General features: G+C 41.3%; 1 protein-coding gene across 12 annotated transcripts in view; it reads left to right on the plus strand.

The window, feature by feature from the left end:
• The first annotated feature begins 1997 nt into the window (after positions 1–1997).
• LOC146246665 (myocyte-specific enhancer factor 2A-like) overlaps positions 1998–27575 on the plus strand; it is a 34502-nt gene continuing 8924 nt past the window's right edge. For 4 of the 12 annotated variants that reach the window (XM_084681929.1, XM_084681931.1, XM_084681933.1 and 1 more), the window contains exons 1-7: positions 2001–2155; positions 4938–5036; positions 13699–13871; positions 17795–17998; positions 26157–26291; positions 26948–27161; positions 27484–27549. In XM_084681929.1, coding sequence (XP_084538055.1) covers positions 13818–13871; positions 17795–17998; positions 26157–26291; positions 26948–27161; positions 27484–27549 — 673 coding nt within the window. In that variant the 5' untranslated portion in view covers positions 2001–2155; positions 4938–5036; positions 13699–13817. Of the gene's footprint in view, positions 2156–4937; positions 5037–13698; positions 13872–17794; positions 17999–25952; positions 26085–26156; positions 26292–26947; positions 27162–27483; positions 27550–27575 lie in introns of all 12 variants that reach the window. The other 8 variants (XM_084681932.1, XM_084681935.1, XM_084681937.1 and 5 more) reach the window with 5 other exon arrangements.

The following is a 27575-nucleotide window of genomic DNA, read 5'->3' on the forward strand; positions in this document are numbered from 1 at the left end:
TTATTGGAATAAGGATTAATCTTTGGTAGATTAACTTTTTGTATGGCTAATTTACTCTGTAATTACTTTCCAAGATCATAAATTCATTCACATGGACTATTCTTTGCATAGATGCTAATGGAGCATGGAGTTAAGAATCTCTTTCTTGCAATATTTCCTCCGTATTCTTCGCTGCTATGACTGCAATTGACAGTCAGTTGGACAGATATCTCACTCATGGATATGTGTCTCCTGGGGACAGTGCATGGCAAGAAGTTTAAATGTTGTTCACAAGACACTCAGCTGTACAGAGACAACACAATATATTCCATAGATAAACATCAATATTAATCTGGACCATAGTGCCAGCAAACTTCATCCTGGGTACAATACAAATGAGATACTCCACCCCATTCTGCCAAGTCCCCCTTCCTCCATGCTTCACCATTTACACGCCAGTCTGTATAACCTCCCCTCTGAACAATATCCTGCCATGTCCAGCTTGCAGTCTCCAGAAAGGGCCATAAATCATCGCAAAGCAAACATTTGTAATCCATAATGCCTTTTCCTGACACAGAAATGTATTACCTGTGACGGGCAAGCAGATGTTTCTAAAGCCCCCTGTGTCTCCCTCTGTCCACCTGTGCCAACAGATTCCAGTGGAGAGAATGGAAGGAGGAAAAAAAATGAAACCAGGAATAATAAGTGGATGGCAAGTCGTGGTACTGTAGAGAGGTGTACACAGGTTTACCAGGTTATGATTGGATGCAGAATTGTATGGTTTGTTTATTAAGCAACATTTTCTCTACAAAGAGGATGTGAACTTCACGTTATTAAATCCTGTCAACAGGGAGTAGTTGGGGTATGATCATCAATCAAAAAATTCTGTGATTAAAGTGATGGAGCCAATTATTTCAATATGAATACTGGATTTTTATAACCCTCTGTCTTTATGCCATCTGAGAAGTGCAGGGGTAAGGAGACATTGCATAGCTTGGCTAATCCTTGAATAAAATGAGAGCCAGGAGAATTTGTCCCAACCCTTGTATCAAAATGTGTATGTGCAGCTTAATGTCTTTAATATTAATATTTTATAGCCCACTCCGGGGACATTATATCCACTACCGTAAGATTTAGGAATTATCTGGTCATCTGAAAGCTGACATCAAACAAGATAGGGACCAGATACATAACTTTCTGTGACTGTGGAGAGGAATCAACACAAACAGACCAGCAGCACACAGACACGCACAGGATATCTGTTTGACTTCCTCTTCCCTAAACACACATGCCGGCCCAAGATTTGGGGTTACTGCAGTGTGACTTCTGGCCTGGGTGATTGAGGTTTTACACACAGTAAGCACTTGACAGTGTGGGATTGGAGGGAATGAAAGGTTACATTACAAAATCCATGGAATGATATTTGGTAGTAGTCCACTTAAGTTTTTTGACCAGGAGTTCGTATTGTCGCTTTAATTTATGCCTTTGAGACACATTCTGCATTAAAGCACTTGTAATAGTACTGTATAGTTGCTTTACAAACTTCTATACACTCCCATGCGTTTCAACAGTGCGAATTTAAATGAAATATGCTCATGTCACTAATCTCTTAACTTCATGTGGCACCGTATTTGATGTCATTTGCAATGGCCATGGACAATCATTGTTCGCAGTGTGCATCTACAAGGGAACCTGCATCTGTTAGTGCACAAAGTACGTGCATGTTTAAACTGATGTGCAGATGAGTAGGCTCAGAGTTTGCGATAAATATATGTTAACTAAATATCAACAATATCAATATGGCAAAAGTTTCATAAAACACGGCATAGCTATTTATATTTGGGTACCATAATGTTCGACATTATGGTAGTAATTACTGTCGATGTAATTGTGGAAAAACATTGAGAGCATTGTTTCGTCTTAACTTGTGACGCTTTTCAGTGTAGTAATAGGTTATTCCCCCGTTAGGAAGAGTCTAGTGGGAGGGTGCTGTTGTTCAGAAGGGAGGAGCTTCGCAATGACAAGAGCCTGCTTCTCTGAGTTTGTTAGTTGCTTTCCTAAAAATAGCAGACGAGTGTCAACGTGAGTGAAATTACGCCCATGTAACACTCTCTTTCTTGGAGTCGCTTTGATAAAAATATATCTTTATCGAGAAAAGGACTGGGAGGGGAACAGGGTAAGTTACAAACCGCGTTATCTTTGCTCATAGCGTTGTGCATAGAGCGAGAGCTTGAGAGAGGGGCTGAGGAAACAAGACGACCGCTGTGTTTTGGTAGTCTTTCTGAGATTTTACTTTGCAGTACATTCAGATTGCAAATTAGTTTTAAGGTACATCCTAAACTGACTTCACTAGTATAGCCGGTCTGTATTTATGTCTTAAGTTATGTTTGACATGTACAAACATCGTTATTACTTTATGTATGCCCCCTGTAATTATTAAGTGAACTGTACTTTCCTGTTCATGTAATAATTGTGTGCCATTATCTAAAGTGAACTAATATAGGTAATAAAGATGGACTACTAGCTTTTAACTAGATGACGGCAGTGAAGCAGTCTATTCGTGTGATTTTTGAACATTTTCTACCAGGGCTACTGCTGTAACCTACTGTATTCCAAGTAACTATCGATCCCACCGTGATATAAACTAAGCTATCAGTTGAAGTTATCGCTCTAAAAATAATATGCAGTGGAACACATTTTCGGATTTGTGCATGAAGAATTATTTTCAGAACAGAAAAAATACTGTAAGTGACAGTATACCCAACACATTAGATTGTGTATATTTCATAAAATACATGGTCACGAGTTACAAAGCAACTAACAAGACGTAGGATCAAAGCCTTTTTACTTGTATTTTTACAAGATCTATGTATGCAGTCTCTTAAAGATGATGCCGTCTACCCATCTCCCTTTACTCCATATTTCATCAACAGTTACCAGTCCTTAGACTTCAGTTTGAATTATCCTTAGTGTCAGTCTGTCTGTTTGCTTTAGTAATTACAGGCTACAGAAGACAGGTAATCAGGTCATGGTACACTGTCATGAAAGTGACCTCGGGGACCATGTGTGCCCCTAATTTGTTTCACTGTGAATATATTTTCAATCACCGTCACAATGGCCAGTCTAAAGGAGCTGTGGGATTATTCCTGTTAACTCTCTGTTATACTCTATTACATTAAAACTTGAATTTGGTGTTATGTATTTATCTCTAATCAATTATCTTATTGAATTAGTTGAAAGGGAACATTTCATTGCTTTTGAATGACTCAGATGTACGTTTTGAGGTTAATAAAACTCTTATGACTTTCATTGAAAATATTTGATACAAAACCACTCCTTTGTCACAATTCTGAATGTAAAAAAATTAATAATTGTAGTCATAATCCCATGACCTTGTGTATTATTAAGAGCAGATGCGAGATATGTGAGTATATACAGAGTTCGATTACAAGTCTTCATATGAATTTGGGAAGGTACGCCCACTAGGGATACACTGTATATTGCAAGACATTTTTATACAACATAGCCAATTGCCAATAACAGACCTGACAACACAACTGGGATTCAAAATTAGATATCACATCAGTATTCTCATATTTAAAAGCATTTCTTGTGCCTTATATTACTTTCAACTTCCACATCATATAATTCACTTATACCTCCATCAACTGATTTGTTTGCAATCAGCATGTCATGTACTTCCATCTCATTTAATCAAATGCATTTTACCCCACACGCAGATGTAATTAGATGAGTACAATTTGATGAATACCGTTTTGCAGTAGAGGGCTTGGGAGAGGATTTACTGGCATCATGATGACTGAGCAATGTGAATGGAAAAGTTGCTCTCAACATCGAGTAGCATTCAATGGCTTTAACTGGATGAAATATCTGTCACAGTGTTCTATTTATTTTATGTCACGGCTACGTTTCAGAAGAAAAAAAAACTGGGATAGTGTGACTAAAACCCAGTGCCGTAGCCTTGGCTTGATAGTCATTGTAGGATAAGGACACATGATATTCTGGTTCTAATGAATCCACGTTCCTCAGGTTTTTTCCCCCTTTCTCCTTGAGGTTCCCAATGAAAGGGTATTTCTGGCACGGTGGTAAACAAAAATAGCAACAGTTCTAAGGCCCAGACGTCGTTTTTAGCACTGCATAACTCGGAAATAGAGACCTCTCTGTGTGTGTGTGTTTTTTTTGGGGGGGTATTGAAAGGCTATTTCTGGAACTCACTCTCTAAGTGAGTTTTTTTCTGGTCATTACATGACACACTACTCTAGTGGATCTGATGCTGCCTGTTGCTACAGAGGAGTGCATTCCTTATTCACCCTGATTAGCTGGTGTGATGCATGGCTTAACAAATGATATGGCTTATCATTCATCATATAAATAATGATGGATCTGTCTCTACTCCACTGTTGGGGATTTATATGCAAAGCAATAACCTAACTATTTTTCTGGATTAGGAATAATCACCCAAAAAATGAATTCATTGATTGCGTTGGTATATACCACATGGACAGTTAATCTTGCAACAATCTTTGAATCAGACCTTGTTCTCTCTGGTATATGGTCTTATAAATGACTGAGTAGTCTCTCTCTCTCTCTCTCTCTCTCTTACTCTCTCTCTCTTACTCTCTCTCTCTCTCTCTCTCTCTCTCTCTCTCTCTCTCTCTCTCTCTCTCTCTCTCTCACTCTCTCTTTGTGTGTATACCACTGCATGTATCAGTGCTCTTGATGTGAGCCACTCAGTGGAGAAGCACTAAAAAGTACATTCACTGTTGGATACATCAGCCTCAGTGGAGATCTATACTTGATCTGCAATATCACTCTTCATTTAATCTCATCAAAGGATTAGTATGAGAGAGCCTTTTTCTGAGAGCTGCTGTAGAAGGTGGATTCTTTCACTGTGGTCCTGAGGTACTGAGCAAGAAGTCTTCTCCTCTTATTTTTAGCGCAATCCTAACCACCCCAAGTGTGAGAGCCTGCCGTAGGTGAACCAACCCTAAGAGATCTGTGTCCAGCCAAAAGAGGAGTATCACAGTTACTGCCAGGTAAGATACCATTGATATGAGCTACAGCTTGAATCACAACCCTTTACAAGCATAAGCTTCTCCTGGACCTTTCTGTTGTTTTGCTTTGAAAATTGTATAGCCTTCTACAAGTTCTTTGAGCCTCATCCTTACTGAGATTATTTCACTGGTCTAAAATGTTATTTTCACTGGCTCGGAGGAATTACGGTAACTTTTCATTTGGGTTCCATGAGTTGACATGCCTTTCACTGTAACAGACTACAGTGAGTTGGAACCATCCCCACTTAGCTCAGCTGGATACAGAATAACATTTACTAAAAGTCCTGAATTTCATCTGTGTGTTTTGTCTTTTATGACCAGTGACAACTCTCCTGATAAAAATCTCTTACAGTTATCCCTCAATAAGGGGCCTGTGAAAATATTTAGAAAGAGGTGTAACTTGTATTACAGTAGGCTAGTGATAATAGATTTGGTGTGTTTAGTTTGTGGAGTGATACCTTCTCTGTGAGAGACTGGAGGTACATCCTTGTGGAGTGATACCTTCTCTGTGAGAGACTGGAGGTACATCCTTGTGGAGTGATACCTTCTCTGTGAGAGACTGGAGGTACATCCTTGTGGAGTGATACCTTCTCTGTGAGAGACTGGAGGTACATCCTTGTGGAGTGATACCTTCTCTGTGAGAGACTGGAGGTACATCCTTGTGGAGTGAGGTTGTGTATGTTTTGCAGATAAGCAAAGGAATGTCTCAGAATTCCGTTTTTCTGGTGCATGTACAGTAGTCATTGTTGGCTATCAATGATTTTGCTATGTTTTACATAGTGCTTTTAAAATAATTATTGATCAGTTAAAGCATTCCAATATGCCTTTAGAGCTGTCCCAACAAATACATTTTCAATATTGATAGCGCATCTGTCACTAAAACATGTAGTAGTTACTGACAAAAAACGCCTTACCTATTGTGCTGAAAGTTTAATTTGATTTAAAGATTCATTACAAAAGCTTAATGTAGCACTGTTATAATACACAAGTTTAAGGAGATTATGTAAACACACTGCAGGCACTCTTCCAAAAATGGGCTATTCTGGGTTATAATGGATGTGTTATAAAAGCTCTCTGAAGAGGTTGCTTCTCCTTTGGCCTAGCTCTGATCCACCATTGTTGGAGCCCATATTGCCATCAGCTTAAGTGCCATAGATGCACAATTCCTAACCAACGCAAAACTGTGTGTAGCCTCGTCTCAGAACTAAGGGGACTCAGGTGGTTCTGAACAAGACCTGAGAGGAGCATACAGAATCCTGAGGTCTCGTGAATAATTGTCTTGACAAGTACAACCCATCGGACACATGACTGTTTCAGGAAGGAACATTAAAGATACAGAGCAGGTTCACTCTTAATGACTCCTCCAATAAGTTTTTTTTTTTTACACAGTTTGTATACTAGTCTGTACAGGCGCTACACTAGATATGGGTATGCTGTGCTCTCCTTTCTCGCCTGTCTGTGGCTTTTGGAAGTATTCCTGCTGGGTTGCCCAGAAATCATGCTCCCAAGCTGTCCATTGGAGATCCCAAACCCAGAAAACCTCTGGCTGCCTCCTGTCTGACCACTAGGCCACATCGCCACACGTTTGATGCTAAATAAGTTCCAGAGGAGCTCAGAAATTACACTCAATAAATAAAGAAATCAAATAAAATTGTTTCCAAATATTATCCTCTCAATCTACTTTCCTGTATTCACATAAAACTGTCTTTGTTGCCCCTGTAAATAGGTTTTGCACATCTTTGCCAACTTAAACTGTGAGCTGGGTTTGAGGCAGCATGTTGCAGCTTAATTAAACTGCATGTTGATTTAGAGAGAAAAGGTCCAAACCTAAGTTTTTTTTTTTTTTTGGGGGGGGTCTGCTTCTAGTCCTGGGTCAGGTTTTAATACAGCCTACACATTATGAACTAATGTAAACAGATTACTATTGAACACCATTAAACCTATGTATTAAGGAGGACGTTTATTTTATTGTTTTATTATTGTTTTTTTTATTATCTTATTGTGTGTGACATAATTACAAATACAGATGTATTTTCACTTCAAAACGGTACATTCAAAATAAGGGTTTTAATAATGGTTGATGCAACTCCTTGGTTTGTCTACCTCTCATTGATGACCTTGCTTTCCACTATCACAGAAGTTAATCCCTGCTGGAGATGGCTTCAGTCTTTTTGGCCTGGACCATTACATGCATGGGAGGGGGAGGGGGTTGAGACGGTACCTGAGCCATCAGGTTCTTTAACTCTCTTCTAATCCTCTTGTAGCATATAATTCCTCTCTTCCCCCGGCCCTTGTGCACTTTAACCCCAGGCGTCATTGAAGTGTTTAGTGCATAGTGCTCCTGATGCAGTCAGTGATTAAGATGTCGGTAAGACGCACAGATTCCCGGAACTATAGATAGATAGTGCACAGTGCTGTGATGAAGTAGGTGACACACACAGACATAATTGTAGACCTAATTCACCATACAGCAGTGTGTACAGTTCTGCCTAAGGGGTGTTCGCTATGTTTACATTTACATTTGTATATTTTTCCTTTGTGCTGTAAAATAGACACCAACAACTGACTAAGGAAACTAAATTTGGATGAACATTGTTCCTGTCATAGGTAATTTGAACATGAATAAGAAGCATACTATACCTTATGACCCCACTGAACATCTCTGTTGTTTACTCAGTAAATACAGTCTGAAGACAGGAAAATTAGGTTGGGGCAGCCCAGGGAAACCCTGGAGCTCAACTCTCAGGATAAAGTCCTTAGATGTCTTAACAATCGCTGCACCACTTGAAAGCAAGATATCACTTTGCACGAAAACACTTCATTCCAGTGAGAGCAGAAATTAACAAGTTGGAAGAATTCATTAGGATTTCATTAACTAGATCAAAAGATTGGGCGTGAGACTACAGATATTATGCAGTTTTCTTTCTCATTTTCGTGTCTAGTTCGGTGTTAGACACAAATTAATTGTATTATGAAGTCTCTGTTTGGGAAGGTTTAACGCTGTTATCAATCTTAAAGAAAATAATTGTTGTTGAGCTCCCCTAATGTATTTTAACTGACTACAGTTGCGCTGTTGCGCAAAGGAGCACACTGTTTAAAAAATGTGAAACAAGGTACTTGGTCTCAAACTAGATATTTGGTCAAGACATTAACTTGGGACATTTAGAGTTTGTAGAAAATAATGGAAAAAGGCAGTGTCTCAGTTTTAAAAGTTCAACAGTTTTTTTGTGTTTTTTTATATAAAAGAACAGAGGCCAAAGAAGGAGAAAATCTGGTTTTACAGGGCAGCCTGTCTTTCGATTTGTGGGGCACGCATGACATCACCCTCTTTGTGTTAAAAGGACTGACAGCATTCAAGAAGGGAAAAAATGATTCCACTGCAACTGTTATAAAAGCAACACAATAATGAAATTACATCACAGCAGGCAGAGTAATTAAATAAGCAGGTTGTTGTCAAATTTTTACTAGCTCTGCGCACAGCTTATGAAAATGTGAGTAATAGTGTTGCACTTAGATGGATGGGGTTTCAGCGAGCACAGCTCTCAGACTGGGGATAGATGCCTAGCGTTATGGATTGTTTCAAATTAAAATGGGTTGGTCATAGAGTCTACAGGGTGGGAACTGAAGGTATCTGAAGGTAGTAAACAAACTAGCTGGATGGCGATCCTTTTGACAAGAAAATGTGTGAGTGTGTGGTCTGTCTTCTGGGAGAATGGTCTGTTCTATGAAAAAGCAAGGATGTTTATCTAAAGTGGTTGTACTACTTACTCATTTATACACTGCACATTTTGACCTAATGAGGTTCTGCTTTACAAAATCTCAACCAGGCCACGTGTCATACTACCCTCTCTCTGAGTAGCCAATCAGAACCCTCCCATTATCATCAGCTGAGCCAGGATAAATGGAAGCAATTTTCCCATCGTAAGCTCAGCATCACAGCCCTTTCAGTTTGGGTGGTGAAAATGCAGAACAATTAAAAGCATTTAATCACTTTGGCCCTTAGCTTCCAGTTAAATAAGTTGTCTGGTAAAGGAGTAAGATGAGTTTAATTATTACATCACGGAAAAAAACTAATTGGGTTTGTGACCCGCAAAGTACCAAAGGCCACTGTCAATACTCAGACAGCATGACACCACATTGAAGCACGTCTGGCTTTGGGTAATGAATTAATCACAGTAAATGGCTGGGCCGTAAAAACATTGAGAGCTGACAACTGGAACAGTTATAGCACTGGGGGCAAGGCCAGTAAAATGCTAACAATGACTGGAGAGATATTTTAATTGAGGCAAAATGAAAGATGTTTTACAAATCTTTAACATAGGTTTGACTGTTTTAAAGCCTGTGTAGGATGCCTGAATTTGGTATGTTTATACCATAGAGTAGAGCATAATTTGCATTACAGAATACATATTTTATGTTCTTTGAAGTACCTGTAACTTCATTATCTTCTTGAATAAAATTTCATTCGTATCGCTTGCATCAAAGATAGTCTTGGGGAAAAAAAAAGAAAACTATTTAAAACTGTGTTGAATAATTGAAAGCTGTGTTGAGGCAATGTACAAGACTACAGTGAGTAAACATGCAGGTTATTGAGGGCTAAGATATCCTAACATGGCCCCTGGGTAGTTGATTCATCCTTGTTGTTTACCATTTCTAAGGTTCTCGTCCGAATAACATCAAAAGGCAGCCATGCACTATAGAACTCGCCAGAGGCCTGTGGTGATATGCTGATTTCCTCACTGTCCGTCTGATTATGCCTCCAGCGAGCACTTTAACTGCTGATGGACATTGATGCAAACGCAACAGAAGGAGGGAGTGATGATTGTGAATGCAAGCCCTTCATGGGAAAGCCCTGAATGCTTGTAAATAATGTGGATGCTAACCATTTTTTTCTGATAGCGACAGAGGACCAACATTCAGTGTAATTGCCTGGTATGGCTTTCCCACACTTTTAGCCCAATCTCTTACCAGCATCTTACCAATTATTGAGTTTAATTAACACATAAAAGGTCTGCAAAAGTTCAGTGGCATTTCTTGTGAGGATGTTTTGAGAGTGAATCTCCTAGATAGCTTGCTTGTGTTACACGTTAGCAAGGGTTTCTTTGAACTGTCATTGATCCAGTTTGGGACTCCTGTTGGGGGTCACATGGGGGTCACCACCATTAGAACATGGCCCCCTACCTCAGATATCAGCAGACTGCCATTAAAGGGAGATTGATGGAACTGCCAGCAATTACACTACTTTTACACAGAGCCTAATGGGCCTGAGAAAGCTACTGGACAGCCACAAGTCAGCCATGATAACTACAGTACTGTCTGAGCTTTTGCCCATGACTCTGGATAAGTAAGGAAGTATTGAAATCCATGGACTGTACTGTAGCTGCCTGTGGCATTTATCAATTGAATTTTAGTACATTTCATGCACTCAAGTTGAGACATTGCTAATGAAATTAGCATAGGCCTAACCCTTTTTAGACACAGTGAACATATTAATATGCAAATGATGCAGAAGACAATGGTTCCATTCTTCATCTTTAGTCAAAGTTAATTTCAATACAAGATCTCTGTGTAAATACTACCATGTAGCAGCATCAACACACTCACACTCTGCCAGTGCAATATCTCGCACTTCCAAATTGTGTATAGTCTTATAAATGCCTGATTAGTCTGTTTCTGTCTTTCTGTCTTTCTTTCTGTCTCTCTCTCTCTCTTTTTTTTCTCTCTTTTTCTTTCTCTGCTCTTTGCTCTCTCGTTCTCTTCCTCTTCCGTGCTCCTCTCTCCCTCTCCCTCTCAAACACACTGTCTCCCTCTCAATCTCTTTATTTCTCTTTTCCTCCTCCATAGAAAGTCTGTGATTACACAATGCATTCATTCCTCAGTGCTATTGGGGTTGACAGGCCAGTGTTGTATGTGGCAGAGGCTCTCTCCAAGCAGGCCTTGTTATATTTCTCTTCTCAAGTGTATGCTAAAAGATGACAGTGCTGTGGGAAGTGCAAGGCAGTTCTGTGTGTGTGTTTCAGTGAAGAGTCAGGGCACATGTCACCTCATTGCAGGGTTTCTCAAAAGGGACCACACAAGCCCAGCCAGTTATGCTGCTGCCAGGGTTTTTGACACCTTGGTTTACTGTGGGAGAACAGTATTTATTTTCTTGTCAAAGCTATACATTGTTTTTTTTCCCCCAAATAAAATCTCCTTTTTGCCTCAATGATCTCTCTCTGTTTCTACCTCTGGCTTTTCCTACCAAACTGCCACCTTACATCTACAGCTACAACAAGGTAGACCTTGTTAATTACAGCTGGTTAGTTGCCTTAGCAACAGAAGTAAGGTGGAGGAACAGTGGTGAATGTGGTGATGGGGTGGGGGGAGGGGTGTTATTGTCAGGGATCAGCTGTGTGTCTGGTTCACATCAGAGACCAACATTACCACCCCTCCACTTCACACTCTTCTCCACTGCTACTTAGACCACACATCCTTCTCTCTGAGCTATAATAACATGAGTCATCTGCATGACTGTCAGGCTTGAACTCTGACCAAATTGGGTGACTGTGTTTCCACCAAATCTAGGCTGTATTTTAAAGGCACCACTAACACACACTACTGGGACCCCCCCAAAACAACCTTGCAATTGTTGTAGTTTATATATGAAAAGCCAAGACTAAACAATTGAACAACAACCTGAGGACAAGCAGCCCCTGTAGCACACACCAGACATTGCCGTTCTTGTTTAGTCACGAGGGTTAGGTCAGGAAAAGAAAAGGGGGAAGACTGAGCTCTACTCTGCCATGGTCAGACCGTGGAGGACACAAAAACAGGAAGTTGCCGGGGAGCAGGAAGCTCCAAGAGTGGGCTGTGCAAAGCATGTGGTAGGATGCAGAGGTCTGCGAAAGGAACAAGGGCTTGCATGGACACGCTTTGAGGGTTCAATAAGATTTTACTGATTGACAAAATAGTATTGGAAAGTATTGCTCATGATAATGACGTAGAGGTCTCTGAAACTCACGTGTCAAATATGATACAAATGGCGCTACAGGGTTAAGAAGGTTTCCTTGGAGCGGTAAAGTTCACCAAACATGACGTTTGTTCCTCACAGACACTCGGAAGTTTGCAATGGTTGACTTGTGTGGGGTTGTGAAAGATGTTATTGTGCTATGCTAATGTAAACATAGAAAATTGCAATTTTTGATGTAAGGCTAAAGGTTAATAAAGACTATTGTGTTGTTGTTCAGCACTTGTTTTATACAGAAGCATTTTAATGGAAATGGCCTCCATCTATAGTTCTCTGAACAAGCGAACTGAATACCAAATTCTGAAAATGTTCTTGCAAAGCCGCAGTTCAAAAACTGTAGAATCGGATGTCACACTTAGATAAAAAAAAGGAGTTTGTTTTGGAAAGAGAGGATGTGATGTCTTTGGAAGTACCGACAAAGGTTACAAAGGTTATGAAGCTCATGGATTAGATGCTGTGTCGTGTAGTGCCATACATGTTTATTTGGAGAAGAGAACCCCGTTTTATTGATTAGTACTCCATAACAACAGCTTGTAGACAACAACCATAGTGTTTAATTACATAAGTGGGCAGGATAATGTTTGATATGCATAGATTGTGAGATGTACGGTACACTGTCAGGCTCTCATTTGAAGTCTGTGCTTCCTTCTGCCGCCTGGTGTTGATTTTCCTTACAGTGGGGAGTGTGAGTGGGCTTAGGGTCATATTGATTTTTATGTCAAGTAGATGTAGTTTCTCCTATAGTGACATATTACATCTGTATTGATCTCTGTACGCAGCAACTCTCTGGTTAGCACTTCCAAGAATTACACACGGTATAACTGTTTTTTATACAGTACACAAAGCCTTCAGCATGTTTAGTCCATCAGCAGGTAATGTACACTTTCTACAAATATCAATATAGCAAAATGTTTTCTTTAGATCTTACAAACTGTAAAATGCAAAACAGATTGCTCTTCTTCAACCATCTGTTCTAGTTACCTAGATAGTAAATCATATAGAACACATACATCATCTCCAAAACCCTATAAATCAGCTCTGTCCTAAGATGGCTTTGGTGTCTTCAGTCATAGTGTCTGCTCCGTGCTGCACTTCAGGTCTTGGAGCTTGGCTCCACGTGCTGCTATAATCCTGGGGTGAGGGAGGAGGCTGGGCAGGGGGGTGGGTGTTTGGATAAACCCCCTTCACCCAGCCCTGACCTGCCTCTGTGTACCTCTTAGATCCAATGAGATTAGGGAAGGGCTCAGGGACTTGGGGCAAGGCTGAGGAGCCAAGGACTTCTGAGGAGAGGTGGGACAGTTAGCTTCTCAGGTGGGAACGTCAGTCTGGGGATCTATAGCTGCACAATACTTGTCGGACTGCAGTGTTGGTTGTTCGAATAAGCAGGATTAGCTTTGAGCTCTGGTGCAATGAAGAGTTTGAAAGGATAAGAATGGAGAAAAATATGAAACTGGAGGGGATGTATTTTATCAGGTCTGCAACAAATTATGCTTACTGATTTACACTTTTGTTTTGTTGTTTGTTTTGCAACAAATCGCAACTTTCTTTTTCTATGATTTCTGTTCATTGTAAAAAGTTAAGGAAACGTGTAATCAACTTCAGACTCAAGCTTTTTTCTCTGTGTCTCTTTTTCCACAGTTGTTGAGGCACAGTGAAGACAGAGAAAACGATGTGCTAAGGACCTGTTTGGGAATATTCACACAGACGTTTTTTTCTGATATTCTTTGGGTGTCAGAGAAATCTAACTCGATCCCACCATGGGGCGGAAGAAGATCCAAATCACACGAATCATGGACGAGAGGAACAGGCAGGTCAGTGTCACCTTCACACGTCACCTTCACACGTCATCATTTTTCAGTCTGTCTTCTGTAGACTTGACAGTTTGTTTCACACCTCAAGCAATGTTTTTTCTCTCTATAATGACTTTGATATTTTCGCAGAATAGTCTTTTTGTTTGTATCGTTATCTCCTAAAAAGATAATTGGAAGTCAGTCAACTGTGGACTAGAAATGTATTAGTGTGCATCCACACTGGAACACATCTTTATGTGGCAAACTATTTGTTGCATGCCTATTCAGTTATTTTGAGAATATGCGTACTTATTCAAATCCCACGTCAGTCCATTATCCATCCGCTGAAGTTAACCTGAAATAGGGTGTGGTGGCACGGATGGTGAAGATGTGGGCCGCGTTTTGCCCAGCCTCTCAGGCAAGGTGTGGTAGGATACTGGATGTCTTGTGTGCTGGGAAGGTAAGCAGAAAGGCAGGCAGGCTGGCTGCCCCTGTCTGCGGTACCAGCTGGGATGCTTGGGGCAGTAATTAGGGTTAGCTCGGGCTGGACGGCACCCTCTCATTAGCAGGGTGGGTCAGAGGGACACACAGCAGCCTTCTCTCCCTGCCTCACCATCGCCCTCTCCAGCCACATAGCCCACTGGAATCCACTCTGTCTGTCTGCCTCCATCTAAATATATATCCCATGCTAACAGCACAACAAATACCAGCCTGTCTGGACCTCTGTCTTAGACTGGAAATAGGGATGCGGCCGGAAAAAAGCATCTGTAGGCCTATATGATATCTATATTTGATGTTGGTTTGTTAGGTGGGTCCATTTATAGATGTAGTATGCAGACTTCAACGCACCCCTGTCACTTTAAATGTATGGTTCAGCGTTATAGTTTGTATTTTTGAGCGATGCATGAAAGTTTGATATAATTCCATGCAGTTGCTCTGAAGCATGAATTACAGCATGGATCTGGATGTTGCTATGAGAGCTGTTGGAGATTTGTAGTGAACCTGCAATGATCGTTTTCCAATTCAGACTCACAGCTTCTCCACCAAGGGAAAGTAAAAAAATGTTTTGTAGTAGACCTACCTCCCTATAGTTTCACAACTCTCTCCACACAGCACTTAAGCAAATAGTTTATTCTCGTAACAGCACAGTTTCGGCTATTTTCTCCAGCTAGGTCATGCTCGCATGATAAATCTACATAAACTTTCATCGCAAAAATCGCTTTCTATGGGGTTCTAATGAGTGTTTGCTCGTTTTGGACGATGTGGAACAAGCCTTCGAGGCTGAGATCTCTGGGGCATCTTGTCGACTGTACTCAGGGGAATCGTTATTAGCATACTAGCGGTGTTGTAGTGACAGGCAGAAGCTCTGACTGTGTGGCCGCTCCACAGGCAATTAATAACCCTGACATTAAAAGAATGTGCTGTACTATAACTACGCTAATTACAGACAGATACACTTGGAGTAGTGAAAAGAAGTCCCCACTTGCATAATCGTTATCAAGGCTTCTCAATTCTTGACCTTTTGGATATTTATTCAAATCACTGAGATGCAATGTTGAGGCCTATCACCCATGCAAATATTTGGTTCGCTTTAAGCAGAGCCAGCAAAAAAAGTAATTTGTGTTAAATGGCATTTTGTTATTATAGAGCAGCTGTACTTTATTCTAACCTAATGAAAACAAGAATTATTCCTGCATCAATAATGCCCAGCTATACCTTTCAAACTTGCTCTTCTTCAACATGCATGTTAATATACTGTGGTCCTCTTACCTTCCGGTCCTTACCAAAGATGCCTTTTTTTGGCTGCCTCCGGGATATGAAATATGTAAAGATAAAGTACCATCATGCATATCATAGTGCTCCTCACAGTGTCCAAGTTAAAAGCCCCATACCAGGTATGTGTATGAAAGTGTAAGAGGACTTCAGTCGTCAATAGGCTTCATTGAGCACTATGCCAAACCCAAACTGACATGCTAATGGCTAATGCATAGGCTACAGGTGGCAGCTGTCATGTTTACAAAACCCTACGAGTTTCAATTGGCAACTAATCTGTGAACTACTTTTTTAAATTCTGTGATGAGAATCACTGGTAAGATTAGTTATTAAATGAACTACAGGAATGTGTTGCCATTTTCCAATCCCTTCCCTGACTCCATGGGTGCCATGGGTCATCAGAGAGATCTATTTCAAAACGAGAAGGGTTATGCCTGATGGGAGTCCTATCTCTATGTGGTATGAGGTGGTGTGGTGAAGGTGCTGGGCCAGTGAGGCAGCTGCAGCTCACACGGTCATGCTGCAGTCTAGAATGATGGGAAGTGTTCAGTCACCAGTCACGACACAGGCTTTTAGAGTGGGCAATAAGTTGAGTCACCAAGCTTAGTGTGAGGTCCTCTGGAGATAAGGTGACCTGTTATCTATAACGTATGATGCATGGTGACTTATACTAAAAGATTGATGAAGAAAATGATTGGTGTGTGAAAGATATTAATATTTATCTTTGCTTTGATGTGAAGTGCTATAAATTAGAAATGACTTTTTTAGTCAAACAATCCATGATAGCCTTTTTGTTGGTAGATTACCTTAGGGGATTTTTACTGGCCTCCCAAAAGCAGATGTAAATAGATAGCTTGTCTGCTGTAATGTGGGAAATAGCTGGTATGCTCCAGTGACGGTGACCATCATCTTTAATCCCCCCCTTCCCACCAGAACTCCTCTCCATCCAGTCACTTGGGCACATTCTTCACCCCCTTCAGGGCTAGCCTGTCAAGTCTGTCTCTCTCTACTGACTGAGATGCTCTCTGAAACACATTTCTGTTTGATGAAGTCAACTGCTGGTCCGCTCTCAGTGCCTCAGTGTTCTTCCCAGGAAAGAGGCATTTCCTGTTCTCCCTGCTTGTGAGGATCCCGTCTCTGTGGTCTGATCTTGATGAAACACAGGGAAACAGTGTTCCCAGCGTCCCATCCAAGAACGGGCAACTGCCATATCGACTCACACATTTTTCGCCTGGAAGTCAGTGTCCATTACATTTCGCCAGATGAGAATGAACCTGATATTAGTAGTGGAGTATAACAATGAGCTATGGGTGACTCTAATCTCCGGTCATACTGTACGCCGGTACAGTATCTGCTGTAGATCAACTGTCTGTGGGACCAGGGACTAGACAGTCTGTCCACTCCCTTCTTATCAGGGCCGGCCACTGAGCTGTCTAACCATCAGGACTGCGGGGGCTTGGTGAGGTTGTGATAAAGAGGAAATATTGACTAGTCAAAGGGTGGAGTGGGAGAGAGGAAAATAGGCGTATGGGAGAAATAGCCAGCTCCCCCATAGTGAGCACTCTAACATTTGTGTCTCTCTTACATCATTCATGCATCACACCTCTCCCTCCATCTCTACAAGGTCTCTCACTCTTTTTCTTTCTTTCTCTTCATCTCTCACACTGTCTCTCAAACATGGGGTTGTGTTACAACTGGATCAATGCGTTGAATGCAGCGCTCTCCTTCTCACCAACACATTTGACTTCCTCAGTATCGCCTAGTGGGCATCTTTTTACATATGGCTGAATGACCTTTCACTGTCAAACAGCTGACACAAACACGGTGTCAGCCTCTACTGCTCCTGTCGAAACAAAGTGATCGGCTTGTTCTTTGCAAAGGGTCAGTAGTATGCGATACAGCAGCTGTTGAAGGATAAAACAATGTTTTTGTCAGTGTCACCCTGATTTTTGGACAGGCCCTGATTTTTCAGCACCTTGTTCTCCAGCAGAACTCTGGCAGCTGAATGTTAAGTGTTTTTGATCATCTGCAATCTTTTTGTTCATTTAACCATGAAAGTTTGATCATAGACTTGCAAGGTCTTACTTGAATACGATTGTGAAAGAAGTCTTTGATGCTGATCGTGGTACTTTACTCAACTTCAATATTTGTCTGTCCCTGTTTGTCTTCAGGTGACCTTCACCAAGAGGAAGTTTGGTCTGATGAAGAAGGCCTACGAGTTGAGCGTTCTGTGTGACTGTGAAATAGCCCTGATCATCTTCAATAGCTCCAACAAGCTGTTCCAGTACGCCAGCACCGACATGGACAAGGTGCTGCTCAAGTACACCGAGTACAACGAGCCCCACGAGAGCAGGACCAACTCAGACATTGTGGAGGTGAGTGTCAACGCGTTTAGTTGTTGCTGCATATTTCCTAATTCTGAACCGTTTGAGCAATGCTACGGTCACCCAGTAGAAAAGCTTTCTATGGGGCTTTCTAAAGCTTTCTATCACAGTCTAAGCTTGGCCTGATTGGAAATTGGCCCTTAAAAGGTTGTGTAGAACTTCATACATTTCCTTGGAAACAGCTCAATCCATCGCCAATACCATGGCAACCTGTTCTTGGAAAGAGCTTTATTAGCCATGCACCCCTCCCCTCTCCACCCCCTTCCCCAAGCCTCACTCACTGGCGAGGGGGTGGAGGGTGTAGCTGCTCAGCGCTCTACAGCACCATGTCCCAGCCATGTTTGTTTTTCCAAGTATCAAAACGCACAGATTCTTTACTTTCGGATCACCATGAAAATCCTCCAATATTTGCCACTTCCAAATTTTGGCAGTCCTGAATGTTATCATCGTTTTTTTTATTTTTATGAGTGTTCAGCGGGGAATGGAAACAAATGGTGTCGCAGGGTGTGTTGGTCGCTCTCCACACATGGTCTAAATAGTGACATGCTGTTCTTAAAGAAAACAACGCTTGGAACAGAGTCTTGAACGAAACGTGGACTGCATGTAGGGCCCAAAAACCGGTGGGCTGATCAGGGTCTCCAACATTGTTGAAATCATAATTTGAAAGCAAACAACCCCTGGATAGTCAGGAAATACCAGCAAAACAATATATATGTTTCGACATTGACATACGTGCGGAGCAAGATGACATTTGTTTGTCCGACCTTTTTGTTGTCAACCTTAAAAGTCAGCTCCGAGGAGAAGTTAGAGAGGTGCACTGTGAATCATTTGATTGGTTTGTCAATGTCATGCAACTGTGTGTCATGCTGACCGTGTTTTTTTGTTGCATCATAGTCCCAGTCCTGGTCCCTGAGCAGTCCTGTTTCTGATCTTGGCCTCACTTCCATTAAAAATGAATGGCCAAGATGACTCACGTTCACACTGTTTATGTAACGGTAATGCAATATTTGCCTTACTGAGAGAGTTTTCAACTCAACTCATTGCACCCTTACACACCCAAAGACTCAAGAATTCAGAGGAAGCAAAACTTCCCAAACCTAAATTGTGTTTGTTTTCAGTGTCCCTCCCAACAGTTTAAACTGGCAGTGGTTACCTTCTCTCAGAAAATTGTTATGTTGTGCACATATTTTCCTGGTCATGTTTGTCTGAACACACAAGATTCTGGAATGTACATGTTCTTATTCATTACAGATTATAGGAGTTTATCAGGTCAATCCACTAAATGGATAAGTAGAAAAGTCAGATTCTATAACACACTTTGTCCCTGTCTACACTGTTACAAGAAAGCCTTGTTTGAGAATCCCAACCTCTATTAGACCCTCTGTCCTTAAGCATGTTTCCTTCTCTCATTGAGTATAGGTTAGTTAGATTGAAAGCTGTAAAAGAACACTTCTCTCCATTGTTCAGGTTGAGTTCACATGCTGATAGTTAAGGATATAAACTGTATTAAACTGACGCTGGCCTTGTTACACGTAAACAGGACCCCAGTGCAACTTCACGTTCTGTTCAGACTTGTGTAATGCAAGAATGAATTTGCTATTTTGGAAACTCTGAAATAAGTATAGGTAAAGTATGTGATTAATAGTGTGAGATAGATTTCCTCCTCCTATAAACTATACATTCATGTAAATGCGAGATTTGTGAAACTAGTCAAGCATTGTGCGTTGGCCTAATGCTAGGATTCAGTTTTTGTTTTTATGTTGAATGATTTCAACAGTTTATACTCAGTTTACAAAATACAAATCTACAGATCATCAACTAAGCCGCCGTTCATCCTATGATACGAAACCAGACATCTCCCAATTGGACAAGAACCACCTGTGGCTTCTCCAAAGGTCATTAGGCAGAGAGGAATTTGCCTATTTCTGCTCCTGATTTGCTTTTTCCACAAAGGCAAGCTGACACAACAGCGAGTGAAAACAAACACTGTAAAATGAGAGGTTATACTTTACATACTGGTTAGCTATTTGCAACATTCTGTTGCTGCGTTTTGTTTAGCTGTGTCAGCAGATCTCAACCTTGCTTCTCTCGACAGGTCTAACCAAATCAATGGGAATGGCAGGAAAGAAGTGTTTGATTTTCATTCTTTTGGAGCTTACAGAACGCCGCGTTCTATACATTATCCCTTACATAATTTGTGAGTAAGCACAAGCTTAGACTGGTGATTTACCATTTTCATTTCACACATATATTTGGAAGAAAAACATACCAAATATCAGATTGATGGTTTTACTCATAAAAGTTCTGTAATAAAGGAATCAAATGTAAAAGATCAAGTTTGAATGTCAAACCTAATGAGAGTGGTGAGTCAGTAGGACTGCATCTTTTATAATGAACGGCAGTTAGGCATGGACAATACAATGTCTAGGGTGGTCAATTAGTGTGACGGATCAATTGCTGCTGTCAGAATAATGAAGCAGAGGTTACGATTAGAGTTTAGTTTTCATCCAAAGTATGCAATATAATCATTTGGGCAGCATGATGTGTGGACAAGAAAATATAAATGGAAAAATAAATGAAATATTATATTACCTGGAGTTTGAAAGTAGTTGGTCGGAGTGCCAAGATTTTTGCCCCCTGGAAGATTTACGCTCCTTCATCAAAAAAGCGACCCCTGTCAGTTAGCATTGCAACATCATGCCCTATCAGCAATTATGCTGTCTCTCATCTGGGCGATAAGCCAACATCTAAAGGCTAATCCACAAGGAAGGCCTCATTTGTCTTTGATGCACACCAATGACAACATAAAATCAAGAAATTGTGATGTGAAAACACCTAGTATTACAGTTGGATGCATGGCAAGTGTCCAGATTTCTTTCATGATCCGATAATACTGGCTTTGACATTTGAGATGTCTGTAGGATACACATGCTTAGCTACTGGACAGTTAAATACCACTTAAAAGGAGGTCTGTCCATGAAGTATTTTAAGACACTTAAAACAATTTAATAAAATACTAACTGTAAGCCAGAGATGTCATGACACACTTACAGAAATCGACACTTTACACTCCCTGTCAAATAGCTGAAAGGTCACAAGACATTTACTTAGCATGAAATCAAAAGTATCAAAGTAGTGACTCTGCAAATAAAATAGAGAATTATGTAACCCTGTTCCTAAATTCATGAATAATTACAAACAAATCCCTAAAAACCTTGCATATATTATCTAGCATTATGTAACCGGATTACCAACATAAAGGGATACACTGATGGGAAAGTGATTCAAAATTTTTTTTTATGTAACTAGCAGCAATTTTAAGTGGATAGTTCAGTTTCAGTAGAGATGCAGGGAATCTACATGTTATGTCATAAATGTAAATAAATGTTTCCAATAGAACTGTAAATATATTACAGTATAACTAACCTATCATACAACACTGAATTATAAATTTGATAATTCACTCCCCCCGCCTTCCTTCAGGTGATCTGGGATAGTTTGAACAGACAACATTAGGAATGCCATTTTAACCAAATCAAACAGTAGTAGTGTTGACAGTGGGATGAATCAACGCATGTTTGTTTTGAGAGCGTGTTCCACGAAGATGGCTTGCTCCGAAATTTAGATTTAATATTTAAAGAGGAGTTAACACAGATTTGTGTTTGCACAGGGACAGCTCTGTGTGAACAAAGCTCTGTTTCATCTCCATCGTTCCTGATGATATCACCATGCGGTCAGTTCATACCAGAAATACTCAAACATCGTGTCCAAGAGAGACTTTGGATTTCTTATTATTGTTTTTCTCTGACCTATTGAAAGATGTTCTTATATACACTCATTTATTTTGTGTGGTGTCAAGGATATTCCATGGATACTCTCTGCAGATCCACTTCTAGAGTCTCTAGAGTTTTTTTTTTTTTTGGAGCAGCAAGACAGCATAATCACACATTTAAGTACAACTGATCAAAATAGAGCTAGCAAAGTCTACTAATAACTTGCAATAATAGGGATTGAGGCGTGAGTGTCTGGGAATGCAGTCTGTCCTCTATATAAAACCAAATGGTGGACATGTGCCTTGGTCAGGCTGGACTGTTAGGACCACGCCTGAAGTAATTAAGGGCCAGTTGCTTGGTTGTCATTCCAGAGGAGTGCTGTCACTGTCTTGATCTTTCCTCCAATTAGGAAGGTCACCCTGCTTCAGACTCCGCCCCTAGTCCTTGACACAAACTCCCAATTATGTATTTCATTTATTTAATACCTTAAATCCATTTGATAATCCCAAAAGCATTACATTGCCGAAGACGGTGATGGACTGCATTCCCTCTCAAGTGGTTTAATTTAATAGGTGCGTAATTATTATGCAACATATCGGGAGAGGTACTGCTCAGATTGGCCACTCTACATATCGACACATTTGAACAGAGTAATCTTAACAGGGAGATATTGTCACATTACACTAAAGTATTGTATGGCCGAGGTCAGGTTTCAAGGTGGATTTGCACTTCCCAGAACGCGGTGGTAGACAATAGATCTCTCTCGCTGGAGGCTGTGTAGTTTGGTGTGTCCTGGCTGGCTGACAGGACTGCTGAAGGCCGCCCATGCAGGAACGCTGCTTAGTGAGTTATGGGAAGATGAGAGCTGAAGAGGAGAAGTGAGATCTGTGTTAACAGGTGTAATTCTCCGACCCACAGCACAGCTGACACTTGTATATGGTACACCTGTTCTCTGCATGTGCAAGCGTGACAAGAAATTGAAGACCAAGCCAACTTCTGAAACCAGCATACATTTTTACTCTTACTATTACTTTACTGTAATTTACAAGGAAAAAACCCTGTAATCGCATACTATTCTCCTGTCCTTCTGGCTGTTAGAATCAAAACTAAGGGTGTATTGGCTTTTATACTGTGGTTAATGGAAGCTTCCTGTCACTGTATCGATTAGGCCAGACTGAGAGCATTAGCAACCACACTAAACACTGGGGTGTAGCATTGAGTTTAATTCATTTACATTAAAGATTAAGTCTCCAACGTAGAAGATGTTTTTTGAAATTAGATGGACTTTTGTTGGTAGTTGTATGTATTATGATTCCAGGGCATTGCTCTGTCATGTGGTTTGGTGTGCTTTTGTAAAAAAAAACAAAAAAAAAACGACAGACCGCATTGTGTGCTGTGCCACAGTGATTGATTTTGGGTCAGGCTGGGATCTATCTGGTCTCACATCCTGCTCTCTTTCTTTCTCTGTCTCTCATTTCCTCGTTTCCCTTTCTCTCCAGTCTTCTCTTCTACACTCTCGCTCTCATTTGTCTGATCCTCTTCCCACAGAGTGTTCATTCTGCCTCCATCATTCTTTCTCCTCTATCGCTGTCTTATTGGAACTCTTAATTGTACTCATAAATATTTCAGAGGCCAGGGAGAATGGAGAGATTAGGGAGGGGCAAAGCTGCAGAGGGTAGTATTTCACAGACCCTTGGATTGGAGAGATTTGGCTGCGGTCAGAGGTCAAAGAAAGCATCAGAGATGTCCAATTTCACAATGAGTATTTGTGATGTCAGCATCCATCACGTATGACACAGTGATATGGTGATGTTAAAGTTATTTTAATAACTTTAGTTATTAACTTACTTAACTATATAGTTAAGTTTGGCTTAACTATATACTGTAAATTGAGTTGATGATCAATGCCTTTCCAATTGTAGTAACACAGTAGGAATGACATTAATCGAACACAGTAGCAATCTTTAAAGGAACTTAATTTTTTTTTATTGCCCTTCTCCACCCTGCCAAGTAATAAATTCCAAAACCAAATCAAAAGTTGTTATAGGCAGACGGTAAAAAATATATGAGGCCGTTGAGTCTTGTTTATGTGGGTGATAACAGCTTTGTCTAGTCTGAGCTGCAGATTGCCCCGCCAGGAACAACGCTGGGATGGCTCTTACTATTTAGACTCATTCAGTTATCTTGAAATCCCAATTACAAAACATAGAGTAAGCTTCAATAAAGAGACAATATGGCTTCTGCTTGCTCTACTAGAATTGGAACTTGTGACTTGTAACTGGTGTCCGACTGATCATCCAAAACCTCCACCGTGGCAATCCCGCCCTTCCAACCTTGTTTCTCCTGTTTGCCTGTCCTCTATCTCCCCCTCCCCCTCCCCCCCCCCCCCACTACCAGCCCCTATCTCCACAGCAGAGATAGATAAGAAGGCTGTACATCCAGAGGCAGACTCACGTGGTGACAGCAGTCAGTTTGGGAGGGAGAGGGAGGGAGGGGGAAGGAGAGGCAAGCTGTCTGGAGATAATAACCAGAGAGACTTTCCCAGCCCTCTTCAGACAAGCTAAATAACATTAAATCTTGAAACAATGTGTATGTTTTGTACTTGAAGCGTCTCAACGTAAAGAATAGTTCAGATGCTGGTCATGCGGTTGCCCTATTTGTTTAACTCATTAACATACCAAAGAGGACTGAAACGACACAGTTAAAGCATTGTCTGTCCCTTCATGAAGTCTTTATGCTCCTTTAGGACTGATGATGACAAAAATTAGAATTAGCCTTGGACACTACTGTTCAAACATCTCAAGCAAGCACAGTCCTGAGGGTGTCGATGTGGTCATTGACCTTCAGGGGTTGACCGACCAGGTCCTTTTATGGCCAGGGGGCTGGACTGAAGCCCCCTGGCTGGCCACGGGGACACTGAGGAGATGACAGGTGCTGGATGGAGAGAGACACCTGCTCTGCCATTTGCTCATGGAGTCCATTTACTGGAGGCAGTAGGCACAGCCAGCAGGATTGACAGTACATGCCCGGACATGTGGTGTTATAGGCTGGGCTATGAAACGGTTTGAAGCGGTTGCTTTTGATAGAATTATCATCTAAAGACATTTCAAGGGAAGGGAAAAGCTAGTTATGAACGCTGAAAAACAAGCATGCAAGATTGAAGACATTTTTGAGCATGCAATGGAAAGGGCACACTGCTAATCAACCATGCTCTTCATTCCTCCAACTCAAGTGCCACTTGATATAATGTATAGGAGAAATTAGATATGAGCTCTGAATTGGGGGAGGGGGGCGGGGAGGGGGGCAGAGCAGTGCTCAGGTGGGGCACGGGGTCAGTCTCCCGCAGTTGTCAAAGCTGTCATAGAAGTGCAGCTGTTTCCTACTCTCCATGTACCCTGGGTTGCTGATATCAGGACATTGCTGCTGGGTAGACAGACACGCAGCTTGAGTTGGTCCTCATTAGTGAACAGAGACACAATGGTCGCAGACACCAAGTCTCTTTCACCTACAGGTGCCTAAGCCCAAAGGAGAGTGTCATTACCACAATACCAATGACCTGACCTGCTGAAGCTCCCAGACAGAGGTCATTGAACTTCTGGATAAGGGCTGGTCACATGTGCATGAGGGAAATTACTTTGATTCTGTGACAGTAACATCGTGATGATTGGGGTCTAATGCTGTGTTCACACCAAACGTGAAGTCAATTTTCGCATTGCGTTCATTTGTGTTTATTTTTTGTCGTCAACCATGTCCGAGATGACAACTATTAACAAATACGAAGTAGTGTTGTATAGCAGAGGATGCCCACACAGCTTCAATACTCTTGCCCTCCATTTCCTCTCAAAAGTGAAAATGTTCAACTCAAGCGAAATACGCGAATAATTTGCGTGTTTGCATTGACTTTAGGACATGCAAATAATTTGTTTCGCGTCTGGTGTGAACGCAGCATAAGCTTTTTAGGAACACTTATTTACACAGTCATAAATGTTTTAATACTCTACTCACATAATTTTGACTTACAGCACCATGTTTTAGAAAAGCTACCATTCAGGAAGCTTTATGATCTGTTTCAAGACAGTTTTCAGGACTTTGCCAGGACATTTTGTCATTAATCCTCCACACCAGCACCAATCTGCATTTCAGTGTGTAAAATGTCCCACATTGTATTTCAGAAATTAAGAATCAAAGGCCATAATGACTGTGCCAGTCCTGAGGCAGACGACTGTTTTGGCCATAGCCCTGATATGGACGAACGTTTCCCCAAGCTAAACGAAGAGAGTGCTGTTATGTACAGACGCTGTGGTGTAAGTACAACCTCCTTCCTTCTCCGCCTTTTTGTGTTGATTCCCTGTCTTTTATGTTGATGTCCACCACAGGCGCTAAACAAGAAAGAACACAGAGGTTGTGATAGCCCGGACCCCGATGCCTCCTATGTCCTCACCCCTCACACTGAAGAGAAATATAAAAAGATTAATGAGGAGTTTGATAATATGATGAGAAATCATAAAATCGTAAGTAAATGAATGGAACGTTTTTGCTTGGCTTTATGGCAAAAAAACAATAAAAAACACTTCTCTCCCTCTCTTAAATGTATTTATTGTTTTTTTTTTTCTTTTTTTTTTTTTTTCAATCACTCTTGACACTGACATAAGTCACAAGCAAAAATGACAACATTCTTGGTCATGTCTCTTGTTAGCTACACCTTAAACCAGTTCACCTTCCACAAGACAACAGGTAGTAGTTTCAGCCGTTCTGAAACTCCCTAGCCGCTGTTTAAAAGTCTGCAATTGCATTGTTTACTGTACTGGTACTGGTTATGCTAGTTTTCTATGACTTCACCATTTTGTCCATCACTTACTAATGTTACAACTCACAACTTCATTGCACTGTATCTGCAATGGTCTGCTAATGCTACCAGTTTTGAGCATGTCAAATGTTTTATGAGTGCAACAATGTCTTCACTGTATCACAAAACCATGTCTATCCATGTCATTTTATATTTAGAGATTTTATAGAAATAGTAATGGGACATAGTTTGATGACATCCATCAATGTACATTCTTCAGTAATAAAAACGATTGGCCTTTGGATGTTGGCCTTGTCTAGTGTTCAAAGACGTTTTCTCCCCCATCGCTAATTGTTCGATTTTCCTGTGTTGTTCCTCCAGCCCAGCGGTCTGCCTCAGCAGAACTTCTCCATGCATGTGGCCAACCCCAACAGCCTGGCTCAGGCCTACAGCCCTGCAGGCTCCCTGGCCTCCCAGCAGGCCCTGGCTGCAGCCACCCAGGCCCTCAGCGACAGTGGCATGCTCTCCACGCCCCATGGACAACTACCCAGGAACATGGCCTCTCCCCAACGTCCCCCTAGTGCTGGCAATGCAGGTTAGTGTGTTTTGGGATGGCTGTGTGTGTGTGTCAGTGTGCGTTTGCATGTGCCCGTGTGTGCTTGCACTCGTGATTGTGAAGACTCCATGTAATTGAATCACATGAAAGCTTTAGAAAAAGGCAGTTAAAAATCGGACTTCGTTATTCGGCTTCAGTATTCGGTGGTTCCCCAGAAGCTGTGGCCATGCCCGGAAAGCTGTGCTGCGGCTGCTGCTGCTAATGAAGCGTGCTGTGTTATCCTGCTCCGACTGTGCTCCTCACACATGGGTGGGCCACGGCCTGCAGATGGCTGATCGTCTCACTCTGTGCCTCTCCTCAGGTGGCATGCAGGGGAACGCTGAGCTGGCAGTGCCAAATGGAACAGGCCCCAGCTCTGGCCCAGTGGGTAAGTCCCTGAGGAGAAATCCATTA

Source organism: Hypomesus nipponensis, chromosome 19 (genome assembly GCF_054491055.1).
Source record: "Hypomesus nipponensis isolate SF chromosome 19, ASM5449105v1, whole genome shotgun sequence".
NCBI classification, from domain to species: domain Eukaryota; kingdom Metazoa; phylum Chordata; class Actinopteri; order Osmeriformes; family Osmeridae; genus Hypomesus; species Hypomesus nipponensis.